The sequence below is a fragment of the Teleopsis dalmanni genome, chromosome 2 (genome assembly GCF_002237135.1).
Source record: "Teleopsis dalmanni isolate 2A chromosome 2, ASM223713v2, whole genome shotgun sequence".
Lineage (NCBI taxonomy): Eukaryota > Metazoa > Arthropoda > Insecta > Diptera > Diopsidae > Teleopsis > Teleopsis dalmanni.
This window is the reverse complement of record NC_051847.1, coordinates 201,315,476-201,331,244: the sequence shown is the minus strand read 5'-3', so window position 1 is coordinate 201,331,244 and position 15,769 is coordinate 201,315,476. Positions and strand designations below refer to the sequence as shown.

The 15,769-nt window shown below is 38.3% G+C and overlaps 1 protein-coding gene across 1 annotated transcript; it reads right to left on the bottom strand.

Moving 5' to 3' along the window:
• Window positions 1–1,650: 1,650 nt before the first annotated feature.
• LOC119683558 (titin-like) lies at window positions 1,651–15,152 on the bottom strand. The gene is made up of 5 exons (XM_038097273.1): window positions 14,895–15,152; window positions 8,167–11,051; window positions 5,675–8,107; window positions 5,108–5,614; window positions 1,651–5,041 (listed from the first exon to the last, which is right to left on the bottom strand). Exons 1-5 carry the CDS (start codon window positions 14,903–14,905, stop codon window positions 1,713–1,715), a joined length of 9,165 nt encoding a protein of 3,054 aa, XP_037953201.1. The 5' UTR covers window positions 14,906–15,152; the 3' UTR covers window positions 1,651–1,712.
• Between the last annotated feature and the right edge of the window lie 617 nt (window positions 15,153–15,769).

Genomic DNA, 15,769 nt, shown 5'->3' with positions numbered 1-15,769 from the left:
GAAAATACATTATTTTGAGTAAAGTTATATTGGTTGATTTTAAAAGTGCTACAGCTTTCTCTTCTATCCAAGTATCGCATACTCCTAGTTTTGATACCATGAAAATCTAAATTTTAAGATGAATTTGGACAGTTTATAAACAGGAATATTGTTTGAAGATTGATATTTAGAATGTCGACCAGACTTATTGGTTCGTAGACTTGAATAGTTAATGTATTAATTTGGGAGGCTTGGGCATTTGTAAAAAAGTGTTTCTTTTTTCTCTTTCTTCCTATAGCGCCTGCATCGATGTTAAAAGGGGATACCCAATTTTTTGGAGTTAAATCAAGGTTTATTTATTTATATATCAAAATCTTTTAAAGCTTTTGTTAAAATTTCAAAACATTCATAAAGCGATTTGTTGATAGTCTGTGTTGCACCGATAATTTTTTATTTAAGTAATAACTTTACTTTTAAATTTTTATTTTATATTGCTACATATCTTATGAAGGTTGGTACTGTGAAATTGTACTATTTATATGCCACGCTAAATAGTTTTCCTCTTTTATAGTGTATAAGAACCTCATCTATATTTTTTTTGTCTATGTAAATAGATCATTTATTAATATCTATTTAAAGACAAATGCGTTATTTTTTCAAAACTTCGACTTCTGGCGCCATTTTTAAGTGCATTTCATAGCTCTTCAATCAAAGCTTTGCAAATATAATATTCTTTGAAGTACTTTTGTAGTTTGAAACTTTATATAGGCTTAATTTATGTTTTAATCAATAAATATATAACTGTGATCCAAAAAGTAAGTAGTAACCATTTGGTTAGTTCATCATTACTGTAGCTAGTAAAACACCTACTGGTGTGCACTTCTACTTTATTATCCAAAACACCAGATTCTATGTTCAGTGGTCTCACGTCCACCAAATATTCCTTACCCCTTCTATGTACTTTTAATATAAAATTTTTTATATATTTTATTTTGGTAGGTTTCTGAATAGCATTAGGTATAACCCCAAGTCAGTTTATTGTTTCAATTAAATAAAAAAAATTCTAAAGGAGAGCTCTAGAATTCTATAACAATAGAATTCTAATATAAGATCTATTATAAGAGTTTAATGAGTTTATTTAAATATACATAATACAAATACATATAATATATATGTAGTAATATAAGATATGTTTATGATTTTTTAATTTACATATGAATGAATGAATATAAGTTTTTCGTTTAAATGAATGAACAATAATATTTATTTTTTATTGTATAAAATTTATATTAACGTATTATGTTAATTTTTTGTATTTCAGAAAAACGCAAGAATACAAATTGAAGTTACATTTGCTGCAAGAATTTTCTAATCTTGTAAAATGTATGCAAATTAATGGCCAGCATTTGGAAGATATAAGCGATGTGATATCTTTGTATTTATCGGAGAAACAACCAACCCAGTTACAGGCGAAGGCTGTTCTGTATTTCAATTCGTTGTGGCATTACAATGGGCCATTGATGTATCTAGTTTTATTAAAACACTCCCAACTTATGGATTATAAAAAAAATTTTTTTAAAATTATTAACCATAATAAAATTATTATTTAAGAAGGAAACATATATATATATATATATATATATATATATATATATTAAAAACAAAAACAAATTGTGTTTTGCTTCTTTATTTCACCAACATTTTAAATAGGATACTTAGATTAAATTTCACAACTAATCGTTAAGAAATGGGCATTGAAGGTCTGCCTCAAAAGATTCATCATAGTTTGCAAGATTCGCTTCCCGTGCATCTGCTGCATCACGCCTTTGCATTTGTTCTTCAAAGGACATGTAGTTCGGAAAATCATCCCATGGACCTGGTTCTATGAATGGTATTGGACTATAAGGAGGTTGTTCTACTTCTGGGCATGGTGAGCTATAAGGACTTGCAGCTGCAGCTGGTGTGCGTGCAGATGGTTCGGGAGGACATACATTGGGTGGTGTCTGAGGGAATTGCAATTGACGGAATGCTTTCGGTCTATCTTTTAGAGGACAACGCTGCCTTGGCGTTTCATCTGCATAGTTCGGGCTGTACTGCAAATACATTGATACTCTGAATGGTGATTCGTCACTAAATGATGGCATTGTTTCATCTTCTATACATTCGTCTGGTTGCGGTGATTCTGCATACTGTTCTTGACAAATATCTTCCTGCATTTGAGGTGATTGGTAGATTGGCGATTCTGCGAAAGACATCTGCTCCTCTTCAAGAAACTGTGAAGGATATGATGTCTGTATTGGTGTTGAAGCCTTTCCTTGTTGAGCTCCTTCACATGGGGATTCTGCTGGCGTATTAAACATTTCATAGAATGGTGGGGGACTTGGTTGTGGTGGGGGAGACATTTGAGGAGAATGTAATTGAATTGGTTGATAATCATGATAAACATGTTGTTCCGCAACTGAATCATAGAAATGTGTTGGTACTAAAGGTGAGCTAATGTCTTGGAAGCAATCACGAGTATCGTCAAATCTTATTGGTGATTCTTCCTCTATTTGTGGTTCTTGATATGGAGGCGGTGTAACGTGTTGCATAAGTTCAGGTGTTGGAGCACGTGGCGGTGAATGATGAACTACAAAACAGGGGGGTGGACTTTCTCTTGGCATGGTGAATGGAATTCGTCGAGGTTTCCTTCTTCCACCATATATAGGTTGGCCTTGTTCATCTCTGGGAATAATCACTGGAGGACAAGGCTTGGTTCTAACTCTTTTTATTGGAGTTGGAGAAGGAACATACGAAGCTTCCTCTGGACAACTATCATATTCTGGTTCACTCTCATCTTCAACTCTATAGGAAGTTTCAGGTTGAACGTAAGGAGAACTTAAATAATCTTCAGGTCTTGTTTTTGCAGGTGGTCTTTCTGGAGTAAAGGCTGGGCAAACTTCTTCATCAACTAAGTCAGGAGTGTCTGGATGCTCTATATCCAATGCAGATTCATATTCAACACATGATTCATCACCTATTTGTGGTGATTGTTCTTGCGCACATTCTGCTTCTAAATTAGCATGATGCCATGGCGCCCTACGAGGTGGAGCTTGTTGTTGTGGTGTCATATGTGGTGAAAACATTCGAATTGGAGTAGGTGGTGTACAAGGACCATAGTCGTAGGCAATTTGCCCTAAACCATCTCTTGGTATAATTGGAGCTGGAGCTGTCTCCGGTGGTGGAGGTAAACAAATTGGTTCTATGTCTTCTTCTTCTTCCATTTCTTCTTCACAAACGGAATCTTCAAATTCTGGTTCGCTTTCTGCTTCAAGATCATACGCAGCGTCTGGGGGTGCATAAGGTGAACCGAGATGAGCAATATAGTCCTGAGGTACTCTTGGTGGCGGTGTGGCACAATCTAACGCAGAATCATACTCGAATTCCTCATCTTCAATCATTTGTTCAGCGTGTGTTGTCGGTGACATATGTTCCATTAAATCAGGCTCTTCTTCAGCACAAGGCATAGGTCTGGTTGGAAGTTGTAATGGTGATGGAATACGTGGTAACACATCTGGTGGACGGCCAGGTGACGTTAATTGAATTGGTTCGTATGGAGGTGCCTGTGGAGGAGCGCATATAATTTGGCCCTCCGTATCTCTTTCAAAAACGGTTGGCATTGTCGGGGCAATTTCAGGATAATCTATTTGCTCAGGAGAACATGGTTCGTCATAAAATGATTCGTCAGATGTGTCTGGCACACTGGTATAACTTTCAAATTCTGGTTGGCTCTCCGATTGAAGATTAAACGATGTTTCATGTGGAACGTAAGGTGAAGTAAGATAGTCTTGTGGCCTTCTTTTAGGACAAGGAGGCGTTCGTTGTGGAGGACAAACTTCTTCTTGAATATCTTCAGCTTCGCAAGGAGAGTCTGGTCGCTCTACTTCTATTTCGGACTCATATTCAACAAACGATTCGTCACATATATTGGGTGATTGAGCTTGTTCTAGCATACCTTCTGCTGGTATGTTTGTATGATGCCATGGTGCTTTACGCGGTCGAGTATCACAAGGTGGTGGTGTCATATGTGGTGATTGTAAACGAATTGGAGTTACAGGACAAGGTGGTCCAGATATGATTGGACCATAATCATCTCTATCTATTATTGGCATTGGTAGTCCTGGTGGCAGTTCATCGTATTCTAACTGATCCTCTGGTTGTAGGCATTCTTCTTCCTCTTCTTCCTCCTCTAATTCTTCGGGTTCTTCATCCATTTCCTCTTCACATATGGTATCTACAAATTCTGGCTCACTTTCTGCATCAAGATCGTACTCAACTTCTGGAGCTGCATAGGGAGAACCAAGATGGGCAATATAATCCTGTGGTACTTTTGCTGGTGGAGTGGCACATTCCAATTCCGAATCATATTCTAACACTTCGTCATCTAGCATGGGCTGCTGATATGCTTGCGGTGATGCATGTTGCATTAAATCAGGGCCGTCATAATCCACATGTGGTTCATAAACATCTGGACATGGAGCTGTTTCAATATTCTGATCTAAATGCTCTGGGAAACCCATTGGTATTCGGGAAGGTGCTTGCCATGTTTCTGGAGTTCCACATGGAATAGAAGCCTCTGAAACCTGATCCATTATTAATGGTTGTTGTTGAGGTGAAATCCTAGGACTTCTAGGACATACTTCTGCGGGTTGTTGGATAGCTTCTTGCATTTCCGGTACATACTGTTGCGGTGACTCATAGGAATCTTCAAATTCAGGTTCACTTTCACATTCGATATCGGAAGGTGACTGTGGTTGATAAGGTGAGCTAAGATGAGTTAAGTAATCACGTGGGTGTCTCTTTGGGGTCTTTGGAGTTGGACATGGCTCGGGTTCTGCAGGTAAGTCCTCGAAGCTCATGCTTATGTTTTCAAGTTGCGAAATATTAGGATCAACTGGATAAAGGTCAACCGGTGACTGAGGTGTTCGTGGAGTAACGGGCATGTGTCCTGGTGTTCGTCCTTCACAGCTTATTCTGGAAGGACCTTGATCAAGGGCTTCATATTGCTCACGGTTAGTTTCATCTAAAAAATGTTTGCATATATTTGTATAATAGTATTAAGTTTTTAAAATATTAAAGGAAACCCTACATGTATAACCCCGAAACATTTTTGGATGGCGCCACTGTTCATCTCTTGTTAAACCAAATTGAGACGGAGAATAAGTTTGCCTTGGTAAGCGACGTCTTTTCCTAAATAAATCAGGAGTATCATGCTCCCCTTCACATGGTGCCGGAGGAATTGGGGGAAGATTTAGAATTTTAGGTTGTGCAGGTGGACAAACCTTACGTGGTCGAGCCATTGCCAGAATTCGCTCTGCTCGGTCCATCGTTGTTTCAGCAGGCGGTGTTGCATCGAAGTCGCATGGTGGTGTAATATCTTCAAGTGCATCACCATACATATCTTCCTCTTCCGCCTCACATGGGTCGTCACAGGGAGGCGCTTCCGGTGGACAAATTTCAGGACCCGCATATTCTTCACATGGGGGTGGTGTAAAATCAAAATCACTTGGAGGCGTTACATCTCCAAGTTCATCTTCGCAGATATCCTGCATTTGAAAACGATTTGGTGCATCACAAATTGGCTGAGCCGCAGGGCCTTTAATATAATAATTAAATTATTTTTATTGTAATAAATAATTTATAATACTCTTATTACCTGTAGGTGGACACACCGCTTTTGAAGCTTTCCTGCGTGGTGCTTGCTGTGTTCTTGGTCTTCCACCTGGTTTTAACGATTGTGGTGGCGGTGCGGTAAATGGACGAGAAGCCGAACTTCCAAACCCAGGTTGTTTAGCTTGCCTTTTTGGTGGACACGGTGGGCGGGTACTACTAGGTCGTCTTTTGGTAGCTGGAGGTGGACAAGGTGGGCGAGATGGTCGCGGTGGACAAGGAGGAGGAGCAATGGCTCTTGGAGGCCTCGCCATTCTCGGCGGCTTAAATGCTAGCATTTTATCTCTTTTACTTACAGCTGCTGTTGGTGGGGGACGTGGGCAAGGTTTTGGTAGTGGAGGCGGTTTAAATGAAAGCATTTTAGTTCTTTTACTTGCTGCAGTTTCCGCTGGTGGTGGGCAGGGTCGAGCTGAGAATGGACCTGCAGTTTTTCTAGCTCTGGAGGGTTGCCTTTTCACGGGTGCTGGTGGACAAGGTCGAGGTGGACCAGTTGGTCGAGGTGGGCAAGGTGCACCAATCGCTCGAGGAGGACGAGTTGGTCGAGGTGGGCAAGGTGGAGCAGTTCGTCGAGAAGGTGGGCAAGGTGCACCTGTTGGTCGAGGTGGAGCAGTTGGTCGCGGTGGACCAGTTCGTCGTGAAGGTGGGCAAGGTGCACCAGTTGGTCGGGGTGGAGCAGTTGGTTGAGGTGGACAAGGAGGTCCAGCAATGGCTCTTGGAGGACTTGCCAATGGTTGAGGTCCAGGGCTTACATATTGTTCACAGGGAGGCGCTTCCGACGGACAAATTTCAGGACCCGCATATTCTTCACATGGGGGTGGTGTAAAATCAAAATCACTTGGAGGTGTTACATCTCCAAGTTCATCTTCACAGATATCCTGCATTTGAAAACCAAAAGGTGGACCAGGTGGAGCAGGTGGACAAGGTGGACCAGTTGGTTGAGGAGGTGGACAAGGAGGTCCTGCAATGGCTCTTTGAGGCCTTGCCATTCTTGGCGGCTTAAATGCTAGCATTTTATCACGTTTACTTGGAGCTGCTGTTGGTGGTGGACGTGGACAAGGTTTTGGTAGAGGCGGTGGCTTAAATTGAAGCATTTTTTTTCGTTTACTTGCTGCAGATTCTCCTGGTGGTGGACATGGTGGAAACAAGCCTGGTTTAGCAGTTCGTCTTGTGGGTCCAGTGGGTGGCATTTTTCTACCTGGAGGAGGACAAGGTGGGCCAGGTGGGCCAGGTGGACGAGGTGGACAAGGAGGGGCAGCAATGGCTCTTGGAGGTCTCGCCAATGTCGGCGGCTTAAATGCTAGCATTTTATCACGTTTACTTGGAGCTGCTGTTGGTGGTGGACGTGGACAAGGTTTTCGTAAAGGCGGTGGCTTAAATTGAAGCATTTTTTTTCGTTTGCTTGCTGCAGATTCTCCTGGTGGTGGACATGGTGGAAACAAGCCTGGTTTAGCAGTTCGTCTTGTGGGTCCAGTGGGTGGCATTTTTCTACCTGGAGGAGGACAAGGTGGGCCAGGTGGGCCAGGTGGACGAGGTGGACAAGGAGGGGCAGCAATGGCTCTTGGAGGTCTCGCCAATGTCGGCGGCTTAAATGCTAGCATTTTATCTCGCTTACTTGGAGCTGCTGTTGGTGGTGGACGTGGACAAGGTTTTCGTAAAGGCGGTGGCTTAAATTGAAGCATTTTTTTTCGTTTGCTTGCTGCAGATTCTCCTGGTGGTGGACATGGTGGACGAAAAGATGATGCAGAAGGTCTTCTTGAAGATGGTGGACACGGTGCTGCAGGTCTTTTTGCTGGTGGTGGACATGGTGCAGAAGGTCTTCTTGTAGGTGGTGCTCTTCTAGACGGTGGACATGGTGCTGATGGACGACGCTTACCTGCTGGTGATGGTGCAAATGTAACCTTCTTTCCAAGTTGGCTTACTGGTGGTCCACATGGACCGGTTGGAGAATCATATTCGAATGGTTCTGGTGGGCATGGACTACCTAGCGCTCCATCAGACTCATATTCAAATGGTGCCGGTGGTGGAGGACATGGACTTCCTACAGTTTGTGCTGATGGTACACAAGGTGCTGCACCTTTTCTTCCGGCGCCGCTTTTTCCTTTTGGTAATGATGGTGGTTTGTACGAGAGCATTTTAGATCGTTTAGATGCTGCAGCCCCCGCAGGTGGGGGACATGGTCTACCGCCCCTCGATGTTTTACGGGTAATTGGTAATGATGGGGCTTTATATTCAAGCCTCTTAGTTAATTTGCTCTTAGGAGGTGTTTTCGGCTTTTGTGCTTTCTTTGGCTTTAGATGTGGAATCAAATTCAATTTTTGTTTACTAACTGGAGGTAGAGGACATTCAGGAACGGTTGGATCATAGTATAAATACGCTTGTTGTACCTGCGCATCCCAAGCATTTGGATTATCCCTATGTTCTATATAAATTTATTATATTAATATTCATATAAAAAAAATAAAAATTTTGTGAATTTACCTTGAAAATTTTTTGTTTGTATGTAAGATGTAGGCATAAAAATTTCATCTTCAGCTACACCAAATTCTGCCGCCGTATATTCACCACCTTCATATCCTTTATAAAATATATCAGGATCTTCATGAAGTGACTCTTCATATGGAAACACGGGCTCAATAGGTGCATCCCAATCGAAAGGTGGTGTTTTAGGTGGCGGTGCTGGTGGACATGGCGGTCGTGAAGGGGGTCTCCTCGCGGGTGGTTTTGGTGGCATTCTTCTAGTTGTTGCTTCAGGCACTGGGCATGGAGGTTTTGCAGCTATTCTCAGTTGTGCTGCTCGATTGGGTCTTGCTTGAACTCTTTGAGAAGGTGGTGGAACAGATGCTTTCTTCATAGGTTCAGGACATATTCGACGTTTTGAATAAGCACCAAATCCACGTTTCATTGGAGGGGGTTGCGGCTTTTTTTCTCTTAATATTGGGAACTCTCTTTTAACTGTATGTATAGTAAGAGGTTTTACAGGTTTTTTCGGTTGACCAGTGTCTTCTGTACGCGAGCACCACCATCCTGAATCAGGCCTACGTCCAATTTGCTTGGCACCTGGTGGTAACTTTTCAGCTCTTGCTCTACTAGCTTTTGTAGTTTTAACTACAGGTGCTTTAGGAGCTTTTGTATCTCTAAGTTGTTTTGTAATACGTGGTGGACATATCTGACGTGTTGGCTGAGCCTGAAAACCTGTAGGTCGCTTAGGCGGACATGGTCCCTGACCTTTCATAGCCATTCGAAGAGCTGCTGCTTTATTCGCAGCAGGTATTTTCGGAGCAGAAGGAACTCTCCTTGCAGGAGGCTTACATGGAACAGTGGGTGGTTTGATTTGGGATGAAGATTTCTTAGCTAACCTAAGCGCCGCTGCTTTAGTAAGTTTAACTTGTGGAGTTGGTCTGCATGGTCCTGCCGCAGGTGCTGCTGCACTTCTTGGTGCCGTTTGTCGGGCTCTTGGCGCCGGACGCCTTCGTGCAGCAGCAGCTTTAGCTTGTGCTTCGCATCGAGCTTTTTCTTGAGCCTGTTGCTTTTCTTTTGCAGCTAATCTCAGAGCTGCTGCTCTGTTAATGGTAGGTGCTTGTGGAATTGCTCTGCGCGATTGGGTTACTCTGGGAGCCGCTTTACCAGCAATTGGTATTTGTTGTCTTGGTGCGCGAGCGCCTGGCCTTGGACCTCTTCGCGCTGCTGCGCAAGCTTCAGCTTGAGCTTTCGCTTGAGCTTGTTTTTCTTTAGCGGCCAGTCTGAGAGCTGCTGCCCTGTTAAGAGTAGGAGCCTGTGCAATATTTCTTTGTGACTGACTTACTCTAGGCGCTGGTCCACATGGTGCTGCCTGTTGTTTTGATGCAGTTCTTCTTAGTTGACGCCTTCTTGCTTCCGCCATTCTTGCCTTTTTTGCTGCAGCTTCAGCACAGGCTCTTTCTTGAGCCTGTTGCTTTTCTTTTGCAGCCAATCTAAGTGCGGCTGCTTTATTAGCGGTTGGTATCTTCGGAAGAGGTTTAGTAGGTGCAGGTCGTTTTATGGGTGCCGGACAAATACCACGTTTACCAGCTGCTCCGAATCCACGTTGTTCAGGAGGTAAAAATTTCATTGGTTTTTTATAAACCGGAAATTGAGGACCTTTTATTCGACCTAAACGTGCATTCCTTTCAGCACGCAGTCGTTGAGCATTTGCTTTATTTGCTGCTGCCGCTTGTGGCGCACATGGTTGTGGTGAAGGCGCACATGGTTGTGGTGAAGGCGCACATGGTTGTGGTGAAGCTTGTACTGGTGAAGGTTGAACTGGTGCACATGGGCCACCTGATCGAAATGTTGTTTCTAAACGTGAATCAAAAAAGGGCATCGGTTTTGCAGCACGTTCTGGTGACACTCCTGGTATTGGAGTTCTATTCAACCTCTGTTGTATAGGACTATATGTGATAGGCGTACTTATAGCAGAAGGTAATCTAGGATCTCGTCTCCTCTGTGGTGTAGGCCGAGATGGACATACAGCTCCTTGTGGAGTTGTGGGCTCCATTAGTGCTGGATCTGAATATTCAATGATGTCATTCGGATCATCTGGAATAGTAAATCTATCAAATGATGGTATTGTGGAACTTCTGTCTGGTGACCTAAAACCAGAAAGATCTGGAGTATTATAAGGAGGCATAGGTACGCGACCTTTCGATACTCTTGTCTGTCTAGTTTTTCCAACTATTGGGACGCATGCACGAATGGCATTCACTTGAGATGGAGGAAGTGTACGTCTGGGAGGATTGACTCCATATGATGGTGGAATTAGTTTAGCAACTGATGGAACTTTAGGAGCTCTTGCGTCTCTTAGACGTTTTTTAAGAGGCTGAGGACAAATCCCACGTTGTTGATAAGCATCAAAACCCGTTCGCTTTGTTGGAGGAGGAGCATATGATGGTTTTTGTGCAGCTGCACGCAACATTGCCGCTTTATTAGGTCTTGGTGGCAGTGCTGTTTTTGATGGACATGGTCTTGCACCTCTTGCAGGTGGTCTCTGCATATGTGGTAGCGATGAACTTGGGCGTGTTGTCCGTGGTGTCTCACATATTTGTTGTCTCGATGGTGGTGCTCCTGTATAATTTGGGGGCCGAGGTGGTGGACATGGTATTTGTGTCGGAAATTGATCGCGTACTGCACGTAAATGAGCTCTATGTGCAGCTACACCAATATTTCTATCTACTAAAGGACTATCTGGCATCACCATTTTTGCAGATGGTGGTGAACCAATTTCTTGTGGGCATATTTGAGATAAGGAAGGACTTCTCCGTCCTCTTGGTGGACATATTCTTCGTTGTGGTACTTGCAAAAAATTGGGATCTTGTGGCGGTGGTAGTGCCGAATAGTCTTTGGGACATCTTGAAAATTTAAATGAAAATACAAAAAAAAAATAAATAAATAAATAAAAATAAGTAAAAAGAATTGGTAACGAAATCAAGAAAGCCCTAAATAATATTCGATATGCATTTCATTTTAAAATGAATCTAACGATAAGAAAATACGATAAGAAAATATTTTACTATGACTGAGAGGTTAGATTAGAATGCAGTAAGAGCTTTTTTCATCAAAGGTCATTTAAATAAAAATAATGACCAATAGTAGCGAAATCATAGGTGTAACGTTAAATTAATGTGTTGGTTAAATCTTATGGTTTCGTATATGGGCGAGTGTCCGAGAGTGAAGTTAAGTAGTGAAAGGGCAACAATTATCCTCAGGTACAGCTTTAAATTGTGGTATTCTAAATAACTTAACGCTAGATTAGGGACTCTAGAGACAACTTTTTGTTCTTCACAATATAAAATGTTACATACTGTTAATAAAATTCTATAAACAAATTTTTCAAGCAAATTTTTCACCAGATATCATAAACCATATATCGGACTTACAGTATCATTTTAAAAATTGCAACAAAATCGAGTGCATCTTTTTAATATGTTATTCTTATTTCTAACGAAACTATTAAACTGTTTTCTTTAAAAATTTTTTTAATTATCTTAACAACGTAAAAATCAGCACCAAAAAGATATATTAACGAATTATGATTTACCATCAGTCAACTGGCATGTATTATCGAAACATACACTCCTCGTAAAAATTACTTTTAAGCGATTTTAGTAGTAATAAAATATATAAATTTATATTGATTTTATAAAAATCATTTTTCAAAAAGGTGCTAGAGCTGTGTCGGAAATTTAAACAGTAAAATAATTTCTTAAATTTTATATTTATTTTATTTGGTTCGATGGATCCAGATTAGGGTGTAGTGAATTATAAAGTTTTTGGTAATAAAAACTTTCTCTTAACTAAAATCTTCACATTAAACGTGAAGATAAACATAACGGTTTTAGCTCGGAGTAAGTGGAAAAATAATCATTTGGAGTCGGGCAAACCAACTACTTAGTTGAAACCCACAATTAAAGCTAAAGCTTGTCGTAAAATAGCATTGCTATTGAGCAAGCACCAACAGCTCCTTATTAATGGATTAGGTTACGTTGGGGTGGTGGCCCTGTATCCAAGAACCCGTTTTAATATCTCATGATTAATGATGTGATTATACGATTAATATGATTAAAATAGATATATGTGCATATATATAGTATTATTAAATTTAAAGAATAACGTGCTTCATATAAAATAGCAATACATATTCACGAGAAGTACAAACAATATAATTCACAAAACATCGTACATAATCAATCGAATATTGATTGTAGATAAAGTACTCGTATTAAAAATTTATATCAATATATTTGCTAAATATTTACGCTCTAATCAGAGTTAACCTCAGCAAACAAAAATAAAGTTCTATGTTATTCTCTAACAAAATATCCATAAATGATGATAATTGATGATAAAAATGATGATAAAATTAAGTAATATCAATTTCAGCACTTGTTCATGAATAGTAGATGAAAAAAACAACACATAATATAATACCTAATAAAGCGGGGTAGATATTGACCCAGCTAGCATGAAGGATGTACGAGGTTTCAGTGTCACCAACATAGGGATCATAGTACTGTATAAATTAAAATAACTAAATCAGAGCTCAAAAAAGGATATTCGATAGAATTCAGTAAGGTCATTTAATATTTTAGGTATTATCAAAATATGTTCTAAAAAATAATATATGACAAAAGAAGATTCTATCGATGATACAAAAAAAAGATATAAATATTTTGAGCAAGCAACTAAATCTGTTAGAAAAAAATGCTATAAAAACCGAAAAAAAAACAGAACTCATTTAAGTCACGATTCCATGACATAATGAATGAATTAAAGACGCTAACAACGGAATATCTTACAATATTAAAAACCTTGGGAAAAGGGTATACAGTCAAACTACCATAACTCGAAGTAATTACATTTTAAGATATTTATTTATTTGCAATCAAATAAAGCATAGAAGGTATAGTAAATGTATATAGAAGTTATATTCAGAAATTAGGGTTTGGGACTTTAATTTTTTTATTTTCAGTAACAAGGGATTCCACTTTATTCATACTCTTATACCATAGTGATCATCAGTTCTAGTATCATTCATTTGGAAATATAAATTCAGAATATTGAATGGGACTTCTACTTCAATCTTGGAAGGCTGTTGAATAATTACATCCTCATCATCACTTTCCGTTGCGCTTAGAATTGGATCCAGTAATTTAGAGCTATAGTGCTCAATAATATCAATTAATAAAAATTCAACTATGGAATGCACTTTCCCATATACCAATTGACACGGAACAAAATTTTTGTTCGAGTTATAGAGAAATTCGAATTACAGAAGTTCGAATTATGGAAGCAAAATTGTATGTAATATGCTCACTAGAACATTGGTGCACTGTTTTTGGTTCGAGTTATGGAAGTTTAACTGTATTTATTAAATTAAACTTATATTCATATTATTGTTTGAAAGTGGTTCGTTTTTTGCATTTTAGCCCGACATTTCCAAATGCTATAAATCCTTGTTAACAGAGATTAAAACTGTACTGTTTATATCGTTTGAGAGACAGATATCATATTTTCCTTATTACATGTACTCGTTTCTTTCAATACCTTTTTCATTCTCTCGTCATCCAATAGATACACATACTGCGATTTATTGCAGATCAATTCATATCATTTTTACACAAGCAATATATATAGGAGACTTGAGGTCATATTCTTCCTTTATTCTTTTCTTTATACATAGAATATTTATTAGAATTAGTGGTTGCTGTCCAAATGGTTTTTTTTACTAGAAAATTTGTATAGCTACCAACCTCTTCACTGATTTTGAAAGACTGATTTTTGTCGTTAGATATAAGGAAGGAAATTTTAGAATCGTTGCGGTAGGTCAAATAGTTTTTACGGATTGTATAAGCAATGCGATAACACTGCTACGATTTTACCATTTTCTTTTGGGGTTACTTTTGTAGCTGAACGCTATATTAAACGAATGGAATAGATTAGAATGAATCTCACTATAAGTAAGAAACACTAGTGCAGTAAAAAGGAAGAAATATCGGTTCTTTAAAAAATGTGATTAAAAATTAAAAATGTTAAAAATTTAAAGGTACTTAATTAATAATTTAAATGTATAGCATCAAATTGAAGTCGCAGTTAATCGGTAATAAAATATTAGTTTAATATCTATAATTTCATAACATCTATAATTTCAAAAATCTATTACTTCATAAGACAATATCATAGCATATCAATATCTTATATAATAAAATAAATTTCACTAAATATTGAGAGTTTTCAAGAAGAATCCTTAATGTTGTTAAAGAATCTTAGTTTACAATTCAAGGATAATACAATAAAAAGATACAATAAATTACACCTATTCTAATTTCGTTATTTATTCTATTTTTAAAGCGTCCTCAATATATTTAATATCAAATCAAAAGTGTTAATCGCATGTTTGTAGTTGTATCATTTATATATTTGAAAAAAAATGTTTAAAATAATCAAAAATTCAATCAAATTCTTAAAATATCCATTATTCAAAGATTTCAATTTTTTTCCGATTTTAGCTATTTTTTATTAAATGAATATCGCTAATAGATATATTCAAAATATGCATGGACAAAGCATATTTAAAACCCACAGCCTATAAAGTTACATATATCATATATATATCAAATATATATATATATATCATAATATATATCATATATATCATACATATATCATAATTTTTAGTTTATTATAATAAATACCTGCGACTCATTTTGCTGCCTTCCTTATTCGCAACTTTGATATTATTTTAAGTCCTGGAGTTTTGCAAAATCATAGTTTTGTCGTTATCATTACAGGTGTGTTGTCCTATATTTCCACCAAAGCCCTACTCCTATATATATATATATACACATGTGGAACATATGTGTATATATATATACTAATTGTTGTGAAAAGTATCCAGTTTAGCTGGTTACAAAGAAGCAAAACTTTTATAAAAATATATATACTCAACAGAAAATTTTATTAAATAAAAAAAACAAACAAATGATTTTATCTTTAATTCATTAAATCTTACGTTATTTAAAATTCATGTTGCTTGGATTGGTTTGGATAACAACATAATTAATTACGAATTTTTTTTCTATTAATATCAAAGTACTTCTAACAGTGGCGGAGCTAGACCAACTTTGGAACAGTAATAAACATATATTAACATAACCTGGCGATTATCAAATTCATGAACTCCGTTGTATAAAATTAGATGTTGCTCAGGATTACCTGGCAGCTCTAAATGATATCAACATCGTTATTAGGGTGCGCCTATCATGGGTCCAGGGGCATAACGGTTCTTCAATACTTAGTTTCGTTATTATATTTTTTTGCCACATTTTCCAGTTTTCATTAATACTCAAATCATTAGTTATATTTAACTCGGATGCCAGATTTGACCATTTTTCAAAAAATAATGTTTTTTCATTTATTAGGTACTGCGATAATGTTTTTTGAATCCTATTGCCTGGCAAATTCCTAACACGATTGATGTAATCAAAATGCAATTTTAATGTTTGGGTATATAGCGTCGGTAGACCAGTTTCTAAATGCACCATATAAGTTGGGGTATTTTTCGGCAAAC